This window comes from Suncus etruscus, chromosome 5 (genome assembly GCF_024139225.1).
Source record: "Suncus etruscus isolate mSunEtr1 chromosome 5, mSunEtr1.pri.cur, whole genome shotgun sequence".
NCBI classification, from domain to species: domain Eukaryota; kingdom Metazoa; phylum Chordata; class Mammalia; order Eulipotyphla; family Soricidae; genus Suncus; species Suncus etruscus.
Window position 1 is genome coordinate 23,182,485 of NC_064852.1, and position 22,893 is coordinate 23,205,377.

General features: G+C 46.7%; 1 protein-coding gene across 1 annotated transcript in view; it reads right to left on the reverse strand.

Annotated features, from left to right (window-relative positions):
• Positions 1-19,300: 19,300 nt before the first annotated feature.
• Positions 19,301-22,893, reverse strand: part of SH3BP4 (SH3 domain binding protein 4) — a 37,340-nt gene continuing 33,747 nt past the window's right edge. Inside the window, exons 4-5 of the mRNA XM_049773632.1 lie at positions 20,431-20,619; positions 19,301-19,657 (exon numbers count right to left, since the gene is read on the reverse strand). Of these exons, the coding sequence (XP_049629589.1) occupies positions 19,433-19,657; positions 20,431-20,619 (414 nt within the window). The 3' untranslated portion in view covers positions 19,301-19,432. The remainder of the gene's footprint in view (positions 19,658-20,430; positions 20,620-22,893) is intronic.

Consider the following 22,893-nt stretch of genomic DNA (forward strand, 5'->3'; position numbering starts at 1 on the left):
GACCCTAGAAACTGGGGGATTAAACAAGTGACAGGCCTACCCATCTATCTACAGGAGGGCTTGTTCTCTCTTCTCGCTCTCCTCATTCCTTCCGGACAGAACCCTTCCTCCTCCTCTTTCTCCTATTCAAATTCAGCCAGAACCCTGGGAATTAGAAAACACCAGCTACAAACTCAAACTGGTAGATAGTGAAGCATTGGGGTATGCATCCATCTTATGGCCTATCCTAGGTTAATCTCGAGACCTGGAGCCTCAGTTTGTCCCTGACATCCAGGGAGCACTGCCAGCTGAGCTGAGTGATCCTTGAATGCCTACTGGTTAGGACTCCAGACTTTCTGAGCACAATTTGGGAGCACCAACCCCAATAGTCTTTATCTCTTCTCATTGTGACTTCAAATGTGAATTTGTCTTTGACCTAGAACTAGGTCAGATTTACCCCCACTGTCAATATGGGATGTAGGACTAGACTTTGCATGGAGAAAGGGTCACAGTTGCTATCCTCAATTTAACCCTGAAGTTCTCTTCCTGTACAGGTGGGGCTATTTCATTTCTGTTGCTGCTGTAGACCATGATGTCTGTGTGTGCTTGCTCAGAGGAAAAGCTGTATTTTCCATGAAAGATAAACGGCCCATCATGCAAAGGCTATTCTACCATCAACTATTCCACATCAGTTCTGTTAGCTGAAGTATAAGTAATGGTCTGAGCTAGTTTAAGGGGTTGTGGGAAATGGCTGCTATAAATCCATAGGGCCATGTTTGCAAACTGCCTTGATCTGCATTTATAATAAACTCAACCTCTGATAGTCAGAATGTTAGTGGCTTTCATGCTTGGGCTAATTTAATTTTCTGGTCGCACGAAAGCTCATCTGAATATTGGTTTCAGCTCCTGTTATTTAAAAAAAAATCTTTTTTTAAATGCAGTGGTTGAAAAACCAGGAAATCGCCCCTCCAGACATTTATTTTTGTAAAAAAGTAAGCTGGTCACTGCTGGGCACATTTGGATGGATAAAGCTGTAGAAAACTTTGAGAGTTCAGACATTCTGAGGTGTCTTTCCAGCTCAAAATGACCCCCATCAGCCTCCAGCTGACCTGGGCCACTGTCCCAAAGGGGGGCTGACTTTCAGCCCCTAAAGACATCCTGTAGTGCTTCTAGAGGCCATCAGGGATACCCCAGGAACTCCAGGTATGCTGCTGGGTTCACACCTAGGTCAACATATTCTGCACATTTTAACACGTGTTCCTGTCCACTGAGCTATTTCCCTGCAGGGCCCCCATGTTTTGTTTCTTATACTGCTTTTCCTTCTTTCTTTCCATTTTCCTTTCTAGTATTTTTTTTAATCAGACAGAATTTGTTGGGTATAAACAGATGAGTACAGCTGGTCTATCAAATCGATAATGATCTCCACATAGAAAATAATGATATCCACATAGAAAAATGAGCATTGATTTAAGTCACTGTTGAAACGTTTGCTCTGCTGTGAGTCCTCCACTTATATAGACGTGTATTTGGGGAATATCGCTCAGGCACACTGCTAGGTAGGCTCAGAGACTTCTGAATATACCCAGTCCTCAGAGCCACTGTTCACCCAGCTATTTCGTGTGGGGAGGGCACACACAGCTGCACTTCGTCTGGGGTTACTCCTGGCTCTGTGCTCAGAAGTCACTCCAGGCCGGGTCGGGGGACCATATGGGATGTTGGGGATTGAACCTGGGTCTAGCCCAGGTCATCTGTGTGCAAGGCAAATGCCCTACGAGGTGCTATCACTCTGGCCCCTCACCCAGCTAATTTTCAATGTCACGTTTCTTCTGGGAACCCTACAGACCTTATCTAGCTGCCCAGCTGCTCCTTCAAGTCTTTATCTTCTCAAAATGTAATACAAAATAGTCATTAGTAGTTCAACTCTCAGGGCTGGAGTGATAACAGCTGTAAGGTGTTTTGCCTTGCATGTGGCTGACCTGGGACAGACCCCAATTTGATCCTCTGCATCCCATATGATCTCTGAGCCTGCCTGGAGTGATTTCTGAGTGCAGAGCCTGAAATAACCCCTGAGCACAGCTGAGTGTGGCATAAAAACAAACAAACAAAAAAATCAATTCTACTTGCCTTGTGTGCAGCCAACGTGAGTTCACTTCCCAGCACCTCCATAGGGTTCTCTGAACCCAGCCAGGAATAAATCCTGAGCATTGACCACCCCCCAAAAACCAAGCTATCAAACAAAAAATAGATTGTTGTAGGATTTTCCAAGTTCCACGGTTTTTCAACTGCACTTTCTTAGTCATTATCCAAGTGGTGCCAGTTACTGCAGGAATGACAGATCCTAATGGGCTGCAGATGGAAAGGCCAGAGGTGAGGGCAATAAATGACCTTTTCTGCCTTTGTAGTAGCTGAGCCCAAGCATTCCGGGAATTCAAATCTGTTCCTGTTGCTTCGTCTCCAAGTCACCTAGGAGGCCTGGGTTCTCATCCTGGTTTCCCTGGAAACCATTGATAAGATTTCAAAATGCTTCCAAACAATACACCCAGCACCCTAGTGCTGTTTCCTGGTTGCCTGGGAAACTGCTCTTATTTTGGCTTGGGAGTAGAAGGCAGGAAGGGGCTTTCCCTGGCCCCAGTAAAACCCAGCTGAAAATTCTAGAAAGCAAGGCCTTATGGCAAGAAGCACTGTGATTGTCTGGCTCTGGACTTCACTCCCTGGGCATCGCTGGAGATGGACGTCTCTGAAAAATGTACAGGCTATGTCCTGTGTGTTGGGGTTCCCTCTTCTCAGCTTCCTGCCATGAGCCATTGATGAAGGGAAAGCCAGTTTGCACAGTCAGATCCACCTTCTGCTCTTGCAGTGGAAAAGGATCTAGGAGTATAGCCAGGAGGTGGTGGCAGTTGGTCTGTGCACTGGTGTGTGTATATGCTGGACTCTTGGTTGCTTCCAATCTAGCTCTTACCCACTGGGCCTAGAACAGAATAAAGTAAAGCCCCCCCAAACAGCCTCTTGTCCTGATCTGGTCATGCATAATACAGAGGGATTTCAGAGGACTAGGGGGACTGGAGTAAGTCTGGAGTTATAAGGAGACCAAGTTGGTGGGAACAGGGAGCATGGCCAGCCTTGGGCCCAGCAGAAGTTTCTGATACTGGGGAAGCAGAAATGGGGAAGTACTGGAGCCCCACTGGTGTGAGCTCGCTCACTGTTCTGTGCCTTGGGGTCCCCCCTGCCCTCCTCAGATGTGCCGCATCCTTTCTTTTTCACTTCCTGAAGCCCATATTTGCCAATGTCTCTGAGAATTCTTCACCTCAGATAAAGACTGTGACACATTGACCTTGACCAATATGGATCCATAGACTCTCCCTGTCCTTGGAATGGGTGTCCCCCTGAGCCTGATCCAGTTGTCATCTCCCTGTCCTGGTCTATGACACAACCCCATTGTGGGGAAGACCCCTGAGTGTAAAATAAAAATCCATGAGTTATGGGCCGGAGAGATAACACAGCGGTAGGGAGTTTGCCTTGCATGTGGCTGATCTGGGAGGGACTTGGTTCGATTCCCGGATACCCATATGGTTCTCCAGCCTGCCAGGGGTGATTTGTGAGTGTAGAGCCAGGAGTAACCCCTAAGCACCACTGGGTATGGCCCAGAAACCAATCAACCAATCAATTAATTAAAAATCAATCAATTAATAAAAATTTAATCAATAAATAAAGTTTTAAAAAGTTAAAATATTGGGGCCAGAGCGGTGGAGCAGCGGTAGGGCATTTGCCTTGCGTGTGACCTAGGAAAACCGCAATTCAATCCCCCCGCATCCCATATGGTCTCCCGAGCCAGGAGCAGTTTCTAAGAGCAGAGCCAGGAGTAACCCCTGAGCGTCACCAAGTGTGGCCCAAAAACCAAAAAACATAAAAATATCCACGAGATGTGAGATCACCCCAGGCACCATATTTCTAAACCCTATGCAGCCAGGTCTGAAGAAGCAAGGTAGTGGTGAAGAAATAATACACCAAGCAGTCAAAAGAATGAACATGGTGTCTGTAGCCTTTTGCCTCATGCTCTCTGCCTCTCTCAGCCAATAAACCAGAATTCCCCCACCCCCTTCTTTGGTTTTTGGGCCACACCCAGTGGCACTTAGGGGTTACTCCTGGCTCTGCACTTAGAAATCACTCCTGGCAGGCTAGGAGGATAATATAGGGTGACGGGAATTGAACCCTAGTTCGTCCTGGTTTGGTCGTGTGCAAGGCAAATGTCCTATTGCTGTGCTATCTCTCCAGCCTGCTTCTTTATTTATTACAACCAAATGCCAATACCAGGAGGCAGAAGGTCAAGAGAGACAAAAGTACTATCCAATGGACTTTTACATATAAAAAAAGAGGCTTTAGGAATGAGGATGTTGGGGGAACACCTTAATTTGGGATTGGTAGCTATGTATCATCTTAAACCTGAAGCTGGATTCAGTGACTCAGTGATCCTTGCAGGCCGTGAGCTTTCTGCAGCTTCCTGTTGGAGTCCAGGATCTTACCTCAGTCTCTTCTTTCTACCTTATCCAGACAATTTTCTCCCAGTACCTCACATAAACACAAGTGTTTTCTTCCTTGGATGCAATAACACCAATAACACCCCACACTTTTGCCTTCAAGGTTTTCTTTTATGTGGTCCTAGACTCCAGCACATAAACTTTTCCGTGCTTACTCCTGTCCTGTTTCCTGCCAGATCCCTCAAAACATGCTTGATTTTATGAGTAGCTTGATCCCCAACTCTCTGATCCTTATCTGGGGTGACCCTCTGGGTCAGAGGTCCCCAAAACTATAGCCTATGGGCCACAGGTGGCCTGCTGAGGATATTTATCTGGTCTGCTGAGTGTTTTTGCTACTGCTGCCTGTCGAGCTTAGCAGACGATTTGTCCTGGGCCTGCAGTGTGCACATGTGGGATGTGTGTCGCACTCTCTGAGTCTCCTCCTTCCCTGTGTCTCTCTACTCTTCTTCTCAGTCTTGGACAGGAGTCCTCAAACTATGACCTGCCAAAAGCAAGCCCACAGTTCCCATTGAAATACTGGTAAATTTGTTGATTTAACTTACTTATTTCTCATTTTAAATATTATCTTTGTTACTTTTTTTTTTAACTTCAAAAGAAGATATATGCTGTGTGCATAGGAATTTATTCATAGTCTTTTTTTTTTTTTAACCATCATCCAGCCCTCTGAGGAACAGTGAACTGGCCCCCTGTTGAAAAAGTTTGAGAACCCCTTCTCTGAGTCATTGTCCTTAGCATTCCTGATTTCCCACGAATCTGCAGGGGTTCCTCTGGCTCCTCCAGAAAGGTGGAAGAATCAAGGGGTTCACCTGATATCAACAGTGCCCCAAACTGGCCCCTAGCAGGAAAAGGTCTGAGAGAGAGATTCCTCTAAGAACTAAAACCAGAAGCTGTGCATTCAGAAGTTCCAGCAATCAGTCCTGGTGGAAACAGCAGCCTCTTAGCACACACATGTGGATTCTGTGGACGAGGACCTGCAGGGCACAAGTGAGGCACAATCTCTTCCACAAAGCCAGAGGCTAAAGCACCTGGATCTTGCCAGACTGGGTCTGTCCATCTTATTTGGACACTGCCTCCATGTGGGAATGAGTACTACCACCTGCCCGCAGCTTTCTCCCAAATTCCTGCATGATGAAGCTGCACATCTGAGGCTGGTGCCTCTATTTGCCCGTTTTCTGGTTATAGCAAGGAGGGGGTGATCTCAACTTGCAGAAAGAGTCCACCTGAATTGGTTTTCAGAAAATCATGTCGGAGCTAGAGCGATAGTATAGCAGGGAGGACACTTGCCTTGCATGCAGTCAACCCAGGTTGGATCCCCAGCATCCCATACAGTTCCCTGAACACCGAGGAGGGATTCCTAAGTGCAAAACTAGAACTAATCCTTGAGCACTGCTGGGTGTGGGCTCAAAACCAAAATAAAAAAAAATAAACAAATTGCAATGCCAGCATCAATGTGTTATGCAACTCTGAGCACAGCAGAGGAGGTGAACAGCAAGGAAGTGCATGGGCTAGTCGATGACTCATTGATGGATGGACTGCACTTAGAGTGAATGACAATTTTTGGTCCAATGAATTTGGTGCCCAGCATTCCTTTGGCACTTTGGAGGTGTCAGACCCTATCAGAATTTGGGGGACTTGAAGAAGAATATGGGGGACTACAGTAGGCCCTTGTCTGATGGAAGTAGATAGAGCAGATTCCAGGAAAGAATCATGTTCATATTGGTGTGATGACAAAGGGCAATTATGCTGGGCATGCTTAGGAGAGAAGGCTTCAACATCAGAGGCAGGAAGAGTGCATAGAGAAATTCCTCTCTGCAGTAGGGTCCTCAGTGCCCAGGAGGCACCTGAGAGCTACAGGTGATTGTTCCTGGCTTTTCTGTGCCTGTTGTCCTGGTAGGGGGTCTCTACTTGATGGAAGTCTTGTTCAGGTGGCAGAGAGGACCTGGGGGGCTGCCTGCTTCACTCCAGTGCCAGCGCTCACCCTCCTGCATGGCTTAAACAGATTTGCTCTTGTTTCTCAGCAGCTCCTATGGGATCCTGTAAAGCTTCACAGACTGTCATACAAAATACTCTGTGGGTTCACATGACATAAAATATATCTTTAAAAAATATGTGAGAGCCGTGACAAAGACGATTTATAGGAAAGAAACAAGAGCTCCAATGCACTCTTTGAAACAAAATGAAAGAAATGAAAGGGCCTATATTTGCCTAGATGACAGCTTTGGAATCACCTGACAGTTATTCCCTGGGGGCCCAGAAAACATAAGTCAGAAAGACTTTGAATGGTTTTGAAGACAGTCTTGTGTGTAACCATGAAGGCAAGCCAGGCTCTAAAAGCATTCCCTTACAAGAAATATCTTTAAAAGGCTGAATGATTACTCACAGATTCAGTTTTCACTTTTGAAGACCATCTTTATCTTTTTATTTTTTCAAACCATTACTGGAAGGAGACAGCTATCCATGTTTCCTCACAATTCAATTCTTTTTTATTTATGTCACACCTGGCAATGCTCAGGGGGTAACTCCTGGTTTTGCACTAAGGAATTATGCTCAGGGCACCATATGGGATGTGGGGAATTGAACTCAGGTTAACCGTATGCAAGACAAACTCCCACCCTGATGTACTATCACTTCAGCCACACCCTTTTGTTTCATTTTGATTTGTTTTGGGCCAACACCCAGCTCAGGGGTTACTTCTGGCTCTGCACTCAAAACTCCTGGTGGTGCAGTGGAGACTATATGAATTGCTGGGGATTGAATCCAGGTCAATAGCATGCAGGGCATGCTGCTTACCAGCTTATTATCGCACTGGCCCAGCTCACATTTTACTTCTGACTCAGACAATTCTACCTCATTCAGGACATTGTGTCACAAAAAGCAGAAGAAGGCATTTGAGGACTATAGATCTTGGTGGCAACTTGTTAAAATATAGGATATTCAAATGGGAGATTTTAGCATTCATGTAAAAAAGGTAGAAACATTTCAAGGGAGTGAACACTTCAATGTTCAAATGTATACTTAGTTCTGAAGGATGCATTCCAGGAATTAGAAACAGTCCCCAGTGGGGACTGCAGAAATTTCCTAGCAAAATAGCCTCAAAATTGTACACATCCAAGGACAACATGGCCAGGAATTTGCTGGCAGTGTGATGGTTGCAGTTTGGGCTGTGGGCTGGTATGTGAGGGTGGGTGTGTATGGTTTAGCCAGACCAGGCTGCTGGCTGGCATTGATGTGGGAAAACACTTTGAATTCAAACGTAAGACAATCTGGAGAATCAGAAGTCAATCTTGGGGTTGGGGTGGGGGCGAATAATACAAGGTTATGGTGCTTGTCTTGCATGCAGTTGACACTGATTTGATCCCAGTCCTATGAAGCCCCTTGATCTTTGCCAAGTCCATCTCTGGAGGCCTTTACTCCACCTTAGGCACCCCAAACAATTCCTGGTTCCAAGGACCTGAGCAGCACCTACTCCTTGAGCCTCACATGACTCAAGTTGAATTGTGTGTGATTCTTTTGGCTGAGAATCTCCAAGTGGGTCCCCACATCTTCTGAGCTTTCCCCTGGGAAAAAGTCAATCTCTTTGAAAAGATTTTATTAATATGGAAATCGATATGGAGAGATCTCCAAAAACTGGAAATTGAGCTTCCATATGATCCAGGGATATACCCTAGGAACACAAAAATACAATACAAAAATCCCTTCCTCACACCTATATTCATTGCAGCACTATTTACTATAGCAAGATTCTGGAAACAACCAAGATGCCCTTCAACAGATGAATGGCTAAAGAAACTGTGGTACATATACACGATGGAATATTATATACAGCTGTCAGGAGAGATGAAGTCATGAAATTTTCCTATACATGGATGCATATGGAATCTATTATGCTGAGTGAAATAAGTCAGAGGGAAAGAGATAGACGCAAAATAGTCTCACTCATCCATGGGTTTTAATAAACAGGAAAGACATTTTTGCAATAATTCTCAGAGACAAAAGAGAAGAGGGCTGGAAGGTGCAGCTCATGACATGAAGCTCACCACAAAGAGTGATAAGTGTTAGAGAAATAATAACATTGAGAACTATCCTAACAATGTGAATGAATGAAGAAAATAGAAAGCCTGTCTAGAGTATAGGCAGGGGTGGGGTGGGGAGGAGGGAGATTTGGGACATTGGTGATGGGGAATGTTGCACTGGTAAAGGGGGGTGTTCTTTTCATGGCTGAAATCATACAACTACAATCATATTTGTAATCACAGTGTTTAAATAAAGATTAAAAATGAAAAAATTATTAAATTATTTTAATTAAATCACTGTGAGATACATAGTTTCAAACTTGTTCATGTTTGAGTTTTAGTTCCTTTTCAGTATATAATTTTTGTTTGTTTTTGTTTTGTTTTGTTTTTGGGCCACACCCGTTTGATGCTCAGGGGCTACTCTGAGCTTGGGGGAACCATATGGGACACCTGGGGATTGAACCGCGGTCCTTCCTTGGCTAGCGCTTGCAAGGCAGACACCTTACCTCTAGCGCCACCTTACCGGCCCCAGTATATCATTTTTTTATTGGTGCTTTACAACGATTTGATGGAAAAGCACCTTTGGATTGAGGCATCCTTTGAATTGGTCTCTTACCCTACCTGTTTTTTACCCCACGGTGTGGTTTTGCACTTCTCAATCAAGATCCCAGGTCTCAGGGAAAAACCACTTGCAGTTTCACTTTTTCCATGTCTGAGCTATCTGCTTCTTAGGAGTAGAATGCTTGCATGTAGAAGTTCATGAACCTTTTTTTTTCTTTCATGAACCTATTTTACCCCCTTAACCATGTGTAGATAATTTCCTATATCAGCATTTGCTTCCAGACTCATTTCCCTCCAATCCCTTGGGATTGGGGCATTACACTTCTGCTACATCTTCTGCTACATCTGGTGCCCAGAGCTGGCACCACTTCTATGACTGGTAAAATGTTCCCTGGGGTAGTCTTGTGGTTGCTTAAGTGGATTTTTTTTCCACCATGGATTTTTAAGTTAGCTTCTATTTGGTTCAAAGTTATGACAATATCTCCTCCTCACATATATTGCTACCTACTTTATTCCAACAGTCAAGATAAAATATACCTATGTAGTAATTTATACATTGGTTACTCTGGTAGTGGTTATTCTTGGTGTTATAGTTTGTATGTATCATGAAATGTGAAAAAATTTGAGCCAAACATTCTGAAACCACACCAACAGTTTCTGAAATGTTTTCAACTGTTTCTGAAGTGCACCTTACTGTTTCTAAAAAACCTCTAACTCTGGAATAAAAAAGTACATTTCCAGTAGCCAGGAACCCTGAGGCTGATAATAGGCCACTGCCCTGACTCTAAGCCAGAGAAGCCACCAGCTGATTCACTGCATCCCTGGCTGATATTGATTTACTAAATGAAACGGATGCCAAAAATAATATAGTGACTGATCAATTGGATGTTGAACCAGAAAGTGGATCTGTAAGATTACCATTCACCTTGCCCCTACTGCAGATCCTTAGAGAGTGTGGGACGAATCCCACCTCACCCTCACTGCATCTACTAAATTTTGGAGAAATTGGTACTAACACAGACCCAGAACCAACTTATTCCCATTGGAAAAACAATCAAGCTTCAACGTAATGCGTGTTTAAATATGAAATATCTCTGTCGATTTAAGAAAGCGTCCTCAGAGTATGGTCCACTTCCTTCGTTTTGTGTTGAATTTCTTGGTAGCTAGAGTGACAGTGGGTATTGAACCAATCAGGACTTTAATACTGTGGCTAAGACCTGCCTGAATGCCTCCCAACTTTTACAGTGGAAGATGTGGTTTTCTAAAGGAGCTAAGACTAAGCTTAATCACCCAGATTACTCTGGAAGGTTGATTGCAGGAGTTCTGTTCTCTTATGAGCTACTGATAGGAATATTCTCAGGAATAAATAAGCAGGTAAAGTACCCTGTGCTTTTTTGGGGACTCATCAGAGAGTTTACAGTCATACAATGCCCAATACCCATCCGTTTACTAGTGCACATTTCCCACCACCAATGGATATGGAAAGTATCATGCTGAATGAAATGAGTCAGAGAAAGAGGAACAGACACAGAATGATCACACTCATTTGTGAGATTAAAAATAAAGTTAGTCTGGTAATACTACCCAAAGACAATAGAGACGAAGGCCAGGAGGACCAGTAGATGATAGGAAGCTTGCCACAAATAGTGGGGGAGTGCAGTTAGGGCAGAGAAGGAACCATTATGACAATGAGTTGGAAATGATCACTCAGGACAAGAACTGGGTGCTTAAAGGAGATAAAGTGATAGGCATGATACTACTTCAGTAACAATATTACAAACCAGAGTCTGAAAATAAAAAAGAAGAAAGACAAAACAGAGACAGAGACAGAGAGAGACAAAGGTAGAGAGAACTGGAAAGAAATTGATCTTCTTAGTACTCTAGTTCCCTCTGACCATCTCTGAAGCTCCAGGACAGTCCCTATATGCATGGAGAGTTTGGTCTTTATGTGTATCTAAACAAGATGCATGTCCAGATGCATTACTTTGAGTGAGTAGTACTCTCTGATATTGATTTTGAGGGCTGAGAACCACATTCAGAGAATTGGCCATGGGGTTCTCCTCAGAGTCCAGTGTGAAGCAGAAAGTAATCGGAAGAACCCCCTGCTGGGAACAGAGGTACCAGAATGTGGTCTCAAAGTGGGCATCATGGTCATTCAGTTTCCTGGGATACCCAGCTGGCTGGTGTGCTCTCTTCTACTTCGTTTATCCCAACTGTATTAAAATGTAATATGTATTAAAATATATTAAAATGCACTCTGGGATGGAGCATTAGTACAGTGGGGAGGGCGCTTGCCTGGCATGCAGTTGGCCCGGGTTTGATCTTCAGCACCCCATATGAACACCACCAGTAGTAATTCCTGAGTCAAGAGTAACCTCTGAGCATTGCTGAGTAGGCCCTCAAACAATAACAATAACAACAACAACAACAACAACAGAAATGCAGTCTGGGTCTGAGACTGTACCATAGGTAGACTTTGATTCCCTGTTTTGATTTCCTGTTTGATCCTTGGCTGCATCTCATGCCCATTTGTGGCACCCTCCTCCTGACCCTTTTGCTACATGCCAGTCTGAGCCCTCCTTCCAACTCGAAAAACTTTATAGTCTTTAGCCAAACTCCATTACCGCCCAACACCCTTAATTCCATGTTTGCAGTTGTGGAATTTTTCTGGAATTACAATGGGGGAGAATCTATTCAAAGTCGCAACATTGGGGTTGGGGAGATGGTTTAGAGCTGGGGTGGGTGCTTTGCATATGAGAGCCAAGTCCAGCACCTATCCAGGATGGAAACAGTCCCTGGGACCTGCTGAATGTAGACCCTACAAAATAAAACAAACTCTAGAAATAGGGCTGAGAGATTTCACAGTGGACAGGGTGTTTTCCTTGCAAGTAGCTGTCTAGGGTTCCATCCTGGCACTCCATAAGTTCTTCTGAGCAAACCCTGAGCATTTCTGGGTGTGGACTGGTCCCTAAAAAACTAACTCCAGAGAATCTTCTGCAGATGCATAATCTAAAGGACTCCCATGCATTTCAGGGGTTCACAGATCTATCCCTGAGCTCCTGTCATTGAGCCATCAAACCCACCTACTTACTCAAACCACTTGGTTGATTAGCAATATGTAAATGAGGGACTTGTTTGGCTTTTAATTTTGCAAATTGGAGTGTGTGTTCTGATTCCCGGATACTTACAGCCAATTGCTCTCATCTCACAAATCATTATCTGTAATAAAAATATGCAAGATGAGGAAAATATCATAAGGACAGAGAAAGAAATCAAATCACACAAACAAGAACACAGCATAATTGCACTGTGGCTCCAGAGCCAGAGCTCCAATAATCTCAAGACCAGGTTTCTGCGGATCACTCTGACAATGGTTGCTGAGACATCTGTATATTTTCTTTTAAAACAAAGAACATTTTAACCTAATCGTTTCATTGTGTGTGTGTGTGTGTGTGTGTGTGTGTGTGTGTGTGTGTGTGTGTGTGTTTAGGCCACACCTGACAGTGTTCAGAGCTTCCTCCTGGCTCTGTGCTCAGGAATGCAGAGGATGAAGAGGAGGTTCAAAGCCAGGTCGGCCATATTCAAGGCAAATGCCCTCCTTGCTGTACGTTTGCTCCATAGCCCTTACTGGGGTTTTTACTGGTGACAAAGCATCACCTGGGGCAGGCAGGAAGGGAATGTTCTAAGGACTGTGGAGTCTGGCTGATTGCATTTGGATCTCAATGCCACACTTCCTGGCTTTGTGATCTTGGGCTGGTTAGCTAACCTCTCTGTTCCACCTGAGCTCTTTGTGTGTGGACAATAAAAGGGGAGCAGCCCATCTATCTGGCTTTACTAGAAGATGACAGGTACCCCGACAACACTGCTAAGGGGAGGCCAAGCAGAAAGCAGGGGGTCTTGCCTTGCACAGAAGCTGCAGGCCAGTGTGTTATTAGAGGGATGGAGTCTATCTTTATCCATGGCTGAATGACCGCTGCTGGGACACACACACACCTACCAAGCTGGTGCTGGGGTGCAGGAGGGTCCCCACAAACTCTTCCTGCAGGACAAGCAGTATGCAAGGTGCAGAGATGTTGAATCTGCAATTCTGAGCTCACACTTTTCTAAGTGACTACCAGTCTCTAAAATAGGAAGCTGTCCAATAGGAAGGCTGGGGAGAGGGTTGGGGCGGGCGGGATGCATTGCTAAGCAGCAGTCAAGCTACCTATGGCTCATATGGAAGAAGAGGCGTCAGTCACTGAGTTCAGCAGGTGATGGAGGACTCAGCATGTACATCTCCATATTCCCCACTTGCAAAAAGCATTAGGACTGGTGGTAGAGCGTATCTGCGCATGTGCAAAAACTTGCCCTCTTCCCCAACCCCCCAACAAGGCCCTCTCTCAGATTGAGTCTCACAATTGAATGAAAACTAGAACCTGTGGGCATGGGTACAGGGGTGCATGGGAGAGAGCGCCCAAATATCGGAGGGAAAACCAGGTCAGTGTAGATTCCTATCTCCCAACCCCACTTCTGGTTTGAAGCCATAGAAACGGCATTTCTATGGCTTTTTGGGGGGGGGGGGTCGGGGGAGGCTTGGAGGCCGTGGTGCTTGGGGGTAACTCCTGACTCTGCACTCAGAAATTGCTCCTGGCAGTCTCGGGGACCATATGGGATGCTGGGGATCAAACTCGGGTCCGTCCCAGGTGGGCCACATGCAATGCAAGTGCCCTATTGCTGTGCTATCTCTCCGGCCCCTTCTACAAGGGCTTTTTCATGGACTCTTTGTCAACAGACAAGTAGTCGCTGCAAGTCAGTTGCAAAAACAAACAAACAAACAAACAAACAAAAGCAAAGAAAAAGGTCTGAAGTCATCGAATTCATTTCCTGGAGATGCCTGGGCTAGGTACTTGTTTCACTTCCTTCCAGAGCTGTGGGTATTCACAGTACTTGGAATAAATGGCCTTTCTACCTGAACCGAGGCATCTGGCTTGCAAAAACACCAGATAGGTGTGAACATTGCAACAGCTGAATAAAGGCAAAGAGCAGCTGCAAGACTCCAAAAAATCATGATTCTTGTGAATAGCCTGCTTGAAGCAGGAGCATGAGAAATAATTGTCTGTCGGAAGCACCGGCGCTTCTTTCCTTCAGGAGAGGACATTATCTGACTTGCAAAACTGCCCACTGTTTCTGAAGCAGGATTTTAGGATCTGTTACAAGTCACCAGCGGCAAATGAAGTGGCTTCCACTTGGGCTGAAGCTTTCAACGCAGACTAGTTTTATTCTTGTTCTGATCTCTTTGGACCTTCCAGGCTTGGCATAGTAACATCGGCTGTCATTTTGCCCGAACCTAGTATTTGAAAAGAGATGGCTTCATTCCAGATCTTAGGGAAAAGACATAAACTCTCCAGGGTCTGTTTAAGTGAAGCCTAACTGGGTCAAGTACCCTGCGTCCCTCACACACGTTCGCTGCCTTTTCTGCCTTTAATTTCTCATCTATCACATGGAAAATGTGATAATTAGGAAGAGTCCTGCAGAATGCCCTGGAGAGCTGGAGCCTGATGATAGGAGAGATTCTGCACATGCAACGGTGCTATTGTGAACTCTTAGGGACACATGTAGATGCAATGCCCTCCCACTGTATTTCCGCACCCCTGGGGTGCAACCATTATTGTAAATGCCTCTGGATTCTCACAAGACACAATTAATTCCATTACTTCCACATCCTCTTTCTCTTCGGAGGCTGTGGCACTTGGGTATGGCTGGCCCACTTGCTCTCCAGCCATCCTGATGTGTGCAGATGTTAGGAAGACTGTTTAAGGAGATTTACCCCCTTGCCCCCCCACACATCAAGACCACTTCCCTGAGCCCACAGATGTTCCCTGAGTGAGCCCACACCCACAATTCTCACCTAGGTGGCACCATCCACACCTAGGGTGCAAACTGACTTTGCACTGCAGAGCAGAATAACATTCGGATCTGTAAAAAATTAACCCAAGCAGCACCGGGTAAAAAATTAACCCAACACCCACGGATTGGAAATGAGAGCTTCTGGCCACTGTGCCAATGAGTCAAATGTGAAGAATATTGTAACAGGAAGAGGCCAGTAAGTGGAAATGAGAGAGAACTTTCTAGTAAAAAAAAAAAAAAGGAGGGGGGAAGCAGAGAGGAATCTTCCCTACCTCCCACCCTGAATTTTTTAAGATGAAAGATGATCTTTGGGATTTTACAAGTATCTGTTCAGGCATTCTTAGCAGCCTCCCACCCTACCCCTGCCACCAGTGGTCAGCTCTGCAGGCAGCCCAGGGCTTGTTTATCTCATTACCTGCTCAGAATTCAAGAGAGGGTGAGGAGAGGCACCCCTTTGAGTTTGAGGGGAGTAGGTTTGGGTACTCCTCCTCCCAGTTGACTGTCCATGGAAGACAACAAGCCTAGCTGACAGAGAAATTCAAATAGAATTTAGGGCCAGAGCAGTGGGAGCCAGGCATCAAAATAGTGTGAGCCTAGAGAACCCATCCAGGAAGACTTCCTAGAGGTATATTTGCAGAACAGAACCCAGAAGTATGAAAAGGTCAAGCAATAGAAACAGAGAATGCCACTGAAAAGGATCTTACTTAGAGGTGCCCCCATTTTTCCACTGGAAAAAAAAAAGGAGGAATGTTTAAAAGATCTTAAAATGACCAGAGCAAACCACTAGCCTCTTAGGCACCAACCACAAGTATGCCTGGTCCCCAGAAGGACTCTGGGCTGGTGCCAGGGGTAGCCCCATGCCTGTTTGCAGAAAGTGCAATTCTCACTTTGTCCTCTATTTTCACTTTGTCAGCAGAACCCATTAGGCTCAGAAGGCCCTATAGGGTGCTGGAAATTGAATGAGGGTCAGTCACAAGCAACTCAAGTGCCCACCCACTGTCATATTGTATGAGACTTCCTTCCTGCCCAGAGCCTGGGAAACTGGATCCCTTCTGTACCTTGAGGAAAGAATCTGAAGACCATGTAAGGTAGATAGGATCAGCATTTATCCCAGCATGGAAGCACACAGCTCTTGGAACAGGTGGGTTTAGAAAGTTACCCCCTTCCTTGTGGCCTCCCTTTTATATTCTTTTGAGCTCCTAGTTTCCAGATCTTGAAAAAAGGTCAAGTTTTCTAGGAATTCAGAAAGTTGTCCCTGAGTGTGCTCAGTATCCACAGTTCTCCTTGATCAGAATGTGTGTGTGTGCGCGCACACATAACAACATGGTGATTGTTATGCACATTTATTATAATGATCTTATAATAAGTTTGAGGTCTCCATGGAGTCATGCCAGGTCCCAGGGAGCCCACACTGCTAGTTTGAACCAGTTCTTCTGGAGACTTCAAAAGAGGAACTTGGGGACCACAAGCAGAGCTGGGCTTTGGAGGACTATGGTTTGAAGTGCTTCCTTCTCCCTGCTCAGCCCAGAGCATCTGTGAAAACTGTCACAGATTCTAGAAATAATCTCCCTTCACTCACCCATCCCTGAAAAGGTTGGTCTTCCTAACACCATGTGATGTTATCAATAATGCCATAAAACTACAGTGATCAAGGACAAGAGATTTGAACTGAGTCTCTGGTGGAACCAAAGATTCTGAACAGTGAAATATAAATGACACCTGTCAGCAGGCTGAGAAGCTGGGGTGGGGGTTCTCCTTCCACAGCAAACCTTTGCCCCCCCTCCTCACAGGAAGAGCTGGGGTGCTGAGATTACCTGCAGTGGCAATGGACACTCCACAGCTGAGTGATCACTCTGGGCACCTTGCAGAGACAGTGCTGGACAAGAGGTCTCTGGGGGGCCATCAATCCTGGACCCTGCTGTCTGACTTGTTCCTGGAGACCCCCCCCCCCCATGAAGAATCTGTGCTGTTCAATCAGGAGAAAATTGCCTTGTCCTTAAGTAGATGGGGGCAGGTGGTACAGCTTTAGCTGCCTGTGAAAATCACTTCCTTGGGGGCCAGGGTCAGGGTCACTAGAAACCTGACAGCTCCATCTGGTCTTCCACTCTCCAGCACAGTGGGACAGACCAATTTTAAGTCACTCCATGTCGACCCTTTGTGAGGACAAAGCTGCGTGAGATCTTCACTTCTGTGAGTTCTGGAACTTCTTCCCCAACTGCGTGATGGGTGGGAGGGGCCGAGCAGATAAGACAGGAGGCGTGCAAGGGGGTTCTACTCTGGAATGCTGGGACATGTCCCCTCCACCACCCAGGTGTGCCAGCATTGCCCTGCTCCTGAAAACCTCAGAGTTGAAGTCATTCTCCCGGGAGGGGGGGCACTATACAATAACCCCACTTCTCTCCACCACTCCCAGAAGGGCTGGTGCCTCTCACCCTCCACTCAAATCTTTCTGCACAGCTCACAGTGCCCTGAGCACAGGGAGACAGGGTCATGAGACTTACTGGCTGGCACTGTCATGTGTTCCCGGGGCAGCCCCATCCAGCCCTATGGGTCAGGGGGAATGGTGTGACCTTCCAATGGAAGGCAGACAGACCTGCCCATCCTGCCAGCCAGGGTCCACTGTTCTAGGCAGAAACTAGAGTTCATTTTTGTTGTATCTCTGGTGTGGAGTGGGGATGCAGAAACACATGCACGCGCACACGCACATACCACCCACTGACAGGTTAAAATATCCACATAAAATTTACTGCAACGTTCGTAGTAGAATTTAATTTGTGCTACAAGACAGGTTGCATAGGAAACGATTTCAAGCCCCTGAGGAAAAACATCTCCATGGTTTAAGGTGCGATTGGTTTGGTTTCTTCTTTGGGGAGAAGGTGAGATGGTCCCTGGGTGGATGGTGTGAGTGGGGAGAGAGGGAGGTCAGGCTGCCTGGTGGGAGCATCTGGCTTCCTGCAGCATAAAATAGTGTTTTTTGTGGTTGTCTAGATAGCGCCTGAACCGATGATAGGTGATAGGTGATAGGTGGTAGGTGAAGGAGATGGTGCCATAAAGCCCACTAGGTCAAGGGCAGTTTGTAGAATGCCCACCTAGGGCATGAGGTCAGGGATTGCAATGACCTTACGAAATTGGTACAGTGAGACTGGCCTTCTCCCTGCCCCCTCCTGAGTCTCCACTGCAGCTCTATAAGGAACAGCAAGGCAGCAGGGCAGGGTATCAGGCCCAAGACCTTGTAGCCCTGTGCAAGATCCCTGAATTATAGGGGAGACAACTTCACCTTCGGAAAAGGTTTATCCTGCTCACAAACCTTTACAGAGGTTGCACCCAACAATGGATTCCCCAGCACTGCCTGTTTCCTAGGCAACGTGTGCACGCCGGGAGGGTGGAAACTGAGGTGTACAGTTTGGCACCTGGCAGCCAGATCTCTGCACCTATCAAACGTTTCCTCTGAGCCACAGGGCAATGGCAGGATGCACTGGCCGACCAGGGAAGTGGTGTCTAAGGCAGTGGGGACCCGCCTACACCAATGTGCCCCTCTTCTCAGGATGTCTGGTACAAGACTGGTCCCAGCTACCTCTGCTCACTTGGCCTCCTTTCTACCCCATTTATGAAGAGCCATCCCCCACTCCCCATACATAGGGTGCTGTGGCTTATTCGATATGGCTACCTGCAGGGAAGAACAGAAAACTCTAGTGGAGAGGACTGGGGACATTCTCAAAGGGAAAGGGCATAAGCTGTGCTCGTTGGCTGAATTAAACCCATTTCCTCCTGGACTTCTTTACAAATCGGCGTGTGAAGGTCCAACACTCGGACATGCATGTCCTTTCAGGCTGAGAGCTGAAATGCAACGTCCTGCGGGAATCAGAAATGCTCCCACGACCTTTAAATACATATATACATCTGTGACATAATTTAAAAAGGTTTTTTTATAGAACATAAAAACCTCAACAGCCTCTCTGCCCCCTATGAAGTGGGGTGTTTGTTTCTCCCAATCTTTATGATCCATTAAAAAAAAAATTAGGTACCAATCTTTCTCACAGGTCATCTCCACATACTTTTTGGAGAAAAAAAAAAAGGATTGGAATTTCTTAACAAATAGAAAGCTATTTTGATTGGCAATGCCCTGCAGAAGAGGGTCCCTTCTGCCCTCCCTGTAGATGAGAAGGCTAGGGAGCAAGTGTGTGCTTGGTCCCCAGGGTCAGCCCAGTTTAGGGGAACCCACATCTATCTAAATAGCCCACCCTTCTGGGGGCTCATACACCACAACCCCCAACTTTGAACATCTGCAGCAGTCTCCCAGACTGAGAGAACTAGAAAGTGGAGCAGGAGGTATGGCCCAATGGGGCGTGGCTCAGGATGTAGGTGTGGCCCGAGCCAGAGGTGTAGCTCCTGGGTAGGCGTGGCCTGGGAGGCAGGCGTGGACTGAGTAGGCGTGGCCCAATCGGGAGGCGGGCCCTTTCAGATCACGAAGTCATCATGGTCAACAGGGCTAAAGGCTGCAGCCCGCAGTACGTCCAGAGAGTTTACTAGGATCAGTGTCCCTGTGAGGTGTTTCCAGCGCCTGGTGATGGGGTTTTTCATCTTGTCCAGGCCTAAGTGCAACTCCTGGATGACATCCCGGTAGCTGTCTCCAATCTGGTGGCTCCAGGTGAGGAGAAAGTCATAGGCGGGCTTCCACATGGCCTGCAGTGGGCATGAGGAAGAACATCATGAGAGACCTAAGCCATCACCAATCCGAACACAGGTGGTTGCCCCTTGCTGTACAGGGCCAGTTCACAGGAAGGGATGCAGAAAGGCAGGTCATGAACCAGAACTGGAACAAAGCTCGCCCTGCCTGCATCCTCCCTGTAGTATTTTCTGATGCCCAGGACTGATTCCTTTGCTTCTGGGCCCTTCTGTTTCCAGGCTGGGCTCTCATCAGCTGGAACTGTCTCCAGAAGATCCATGCCCACAAAGCAAGCATGGAAACAGAATCTTGGGAAACACCAGACCATGTGTGGCAACCTCTAGGTATGGGGTACTGGTACCTGGGGAAAGCCACCCCCCAACTCCATCCCACTTCCTGTTCATGCCCTCTCTGCACCCTCTTTAGGCCCACTGAAGGGAACTATGATTCTGGGAAGAATCATAGGAAAAGAGCAGGTTCTGCCCTGGAGCTATCCCATCTTGCATCATATCTCTCTTTTTTTTTTTTTTTTTTTTTGGTTTTTGGTTCACACCCAGCGGTGCTCAGGGGTTACTCCTGGCTGTCTGCTCAGAAATAGCTCCTGGCAGACATGGGGGACCATATGGGATACCGGGATTCAAACCAACCACCTTTGGTCCTGGATTGGCTGCTTGCAAGGCAAACGCTGCTGTGCTATCTCTCCGGGCCCGCATCATATCTCTTGACAAACTGGACAAGGTTTCCGTCTCTGCCCACACCTCGATCTCTGCCATGTGAATGTGGCTCTCACCTCACTGTCCACCACCCCATTCCGGTCACGGTGCGGAGACTCATAGGCATCCATCTGTTGCTTGGAGACTTTGGCCAGCTTCTCGGCCAGCTCCCGCCAGCGCTGCGCCACTTCCACAGCTGTGGTCAGTAACACAAAGTCCTGAATAAGCCTGACCACCAGGCCCTGGCAGTCCATCTTCAGCAAGGCCTGTGAGAGGGCAGAGTTAGCAGAGCCAAGAGTACCCAGGGTGTTCTGTAGAAAGGGTACATGCCTCCCCTCTTCCACCATGATTATCTGTGGCCCGACCCTGAATTTGGGTTCCATTTCTATTGTGTGGGGATAGCCCGTGGGGTGTCTGAGTTTGTGTTCCCTGTACCCCATTCCTGTCTCCTTGAATGCTGGAGCTACATAGGAAGAAGGGGTTCTGTGAAGGCCCTCCTTGGTGATGGCTCCCTGCCCCCCCAGTCATTACTTCCCCAAGAAGGAAGGAAAGGGGCTCAAAGGAAAGGTGTCAAATGGAGAGGACACAGATGGCTGAGATGTGGGGTTGAGATGTGGCAGACTGACCAACCGGCCAGGAGGGCAGTGAGCAAAGAGGGTTGGCAGAGATCTGGGCCTCAGATGGGGCACAAGGAGCAGAGACACTATTCCAAGTGCCTGGAAGGTGATGCCAGGCAGGGGTGGATCTTGCTGCAACCTGGGAAGGGATTCCCTGCCCTTGCCTACCCAACACAGCCAGACAGAAGGCCTCATCCAGTGGACCTGTTTTTGCCAGGCACTTACAAGGCACCCAATGTCCCTGGATGGGGTGCCCCTGAGGTTTGCAGCTGAAATGCAAACTGTGTTTAGTGATAAAGACTTTGAGATTATGGGAACTGGAAACAGAATCCAATAATAGAAGTGAGAAGTGAGGTCTAAGCCATTGCTCAGATCCTAGGCCAGGGAGGTCTGTATCCCCATTATCCACCTATTCTTCAACTCTCCCTCATCTTTTCATCCACCCATTCTTTAATCTACCTATCCATTCACCCATTTATCCATTTCTGCACCCGGTAAGGGATGCCCTGCCCTTGCTCCCCAACAGTCAGCCAGATAGAAGGCCCCACTCAGTGACCAGTCCTGCTTAACCAGGCATCCACAGAGTACCCAATGTCCTCTATCCACCCATTCACACACCCATCTACCCATTCATCCATCTATCTAATCTACCCACTCATCTACCCCATCCATCTTTCCATCTTTTTATTCATCCATCATCTTTCACTCATCTATCCTTTGTGCACGCACCATCAATCTCATCCCTTCATTCATAAATCCATCCTTCCCTCCCCTACCCACACATCTAATCATCATTCATTCATTCATTCATCTGCCTACTCACTATTCACTTAACCTTCATCCATCCATCCATCCATCCATCCATCCATCCATCCATCCATCCATCCATCCATCTTCTATCAATTATCTGAATATTTCTAGCATAACAGCCTTTCTCTCACGTAGCTAATAGTTAATCAGGGCAGGTAATAAGAAAGCATATAAATATGACTATTTCTTTTTTTTTTTTTTTTTTGGTTTTTGGGCCACACCCTGTGACGCTCAGGGGTCACTCCTGGCTATGCGCTCAGAAGTTGCTCCTGGCTTCTTGGGGGACCATATGGGACACCGGGGATCGAACCGCGGTCCGTCCTAGGCTAGCGCAGGCAAGGCAGGCACCTTACCTCCAGCGCTACCGCCCGGCCCCAAATATGACTATTTCTGACTCAAGAAAGCACTGAGAAGGTAAATCCAAGGTGACAAGGTTCAGTGTCTGAGGAAATGCCTTGGGATGACACCTGAGCTGGCAGCTGCTCAAACCAACCACATGGAATAAAGATGGCTGTGGGGTTCAGGCAAAGAAACTACCCTGTGTGAGTGAGCTTTGAATGTGGAGACAGAGAATGTGGGAATGGCGAGCTGGAACCTCATGGAGAGATGGCCAATAGGTGGGCCTGGACTCCAGTAATGCTGGTGGCAAGATAAACAACTCAGTTCTACCGTAATCCTTTCTTTTGACTCTTCTTGCTTATGTTCTGCCAATCCTTCATCATGACAGAGCTATTGATCCACTGCTGAGGGTCTGTTCAGCCTCTTGAGGGAACTGTGGACTTCTCAAACTATTAAGAACAGAGTTTCTATGGGCTGCAACCCATTCCCAAAACAGACGCCAAACTCCCTAAAAAGGCAGGACTATTCACAATAGCCATGATCTGGAGACATGTATCCAGTAACTGATGAGTGGATAAATAATTATCTGGGCCAGAGCAATAGCACAGTGGAGAGTTCTTGCCTTGCATGTGGCCAACTCAGGTTTGATCCTGGGCATCCCATATGATCTACCAAATGCACCAGGAGTAATCCCTGAGAGCCAGGGTAAGCCTTAAGTATCGGTGGGTGTGGCCCCCCCAAAATAAGCAAACAAAAAAAAATTGTAGGACAAGA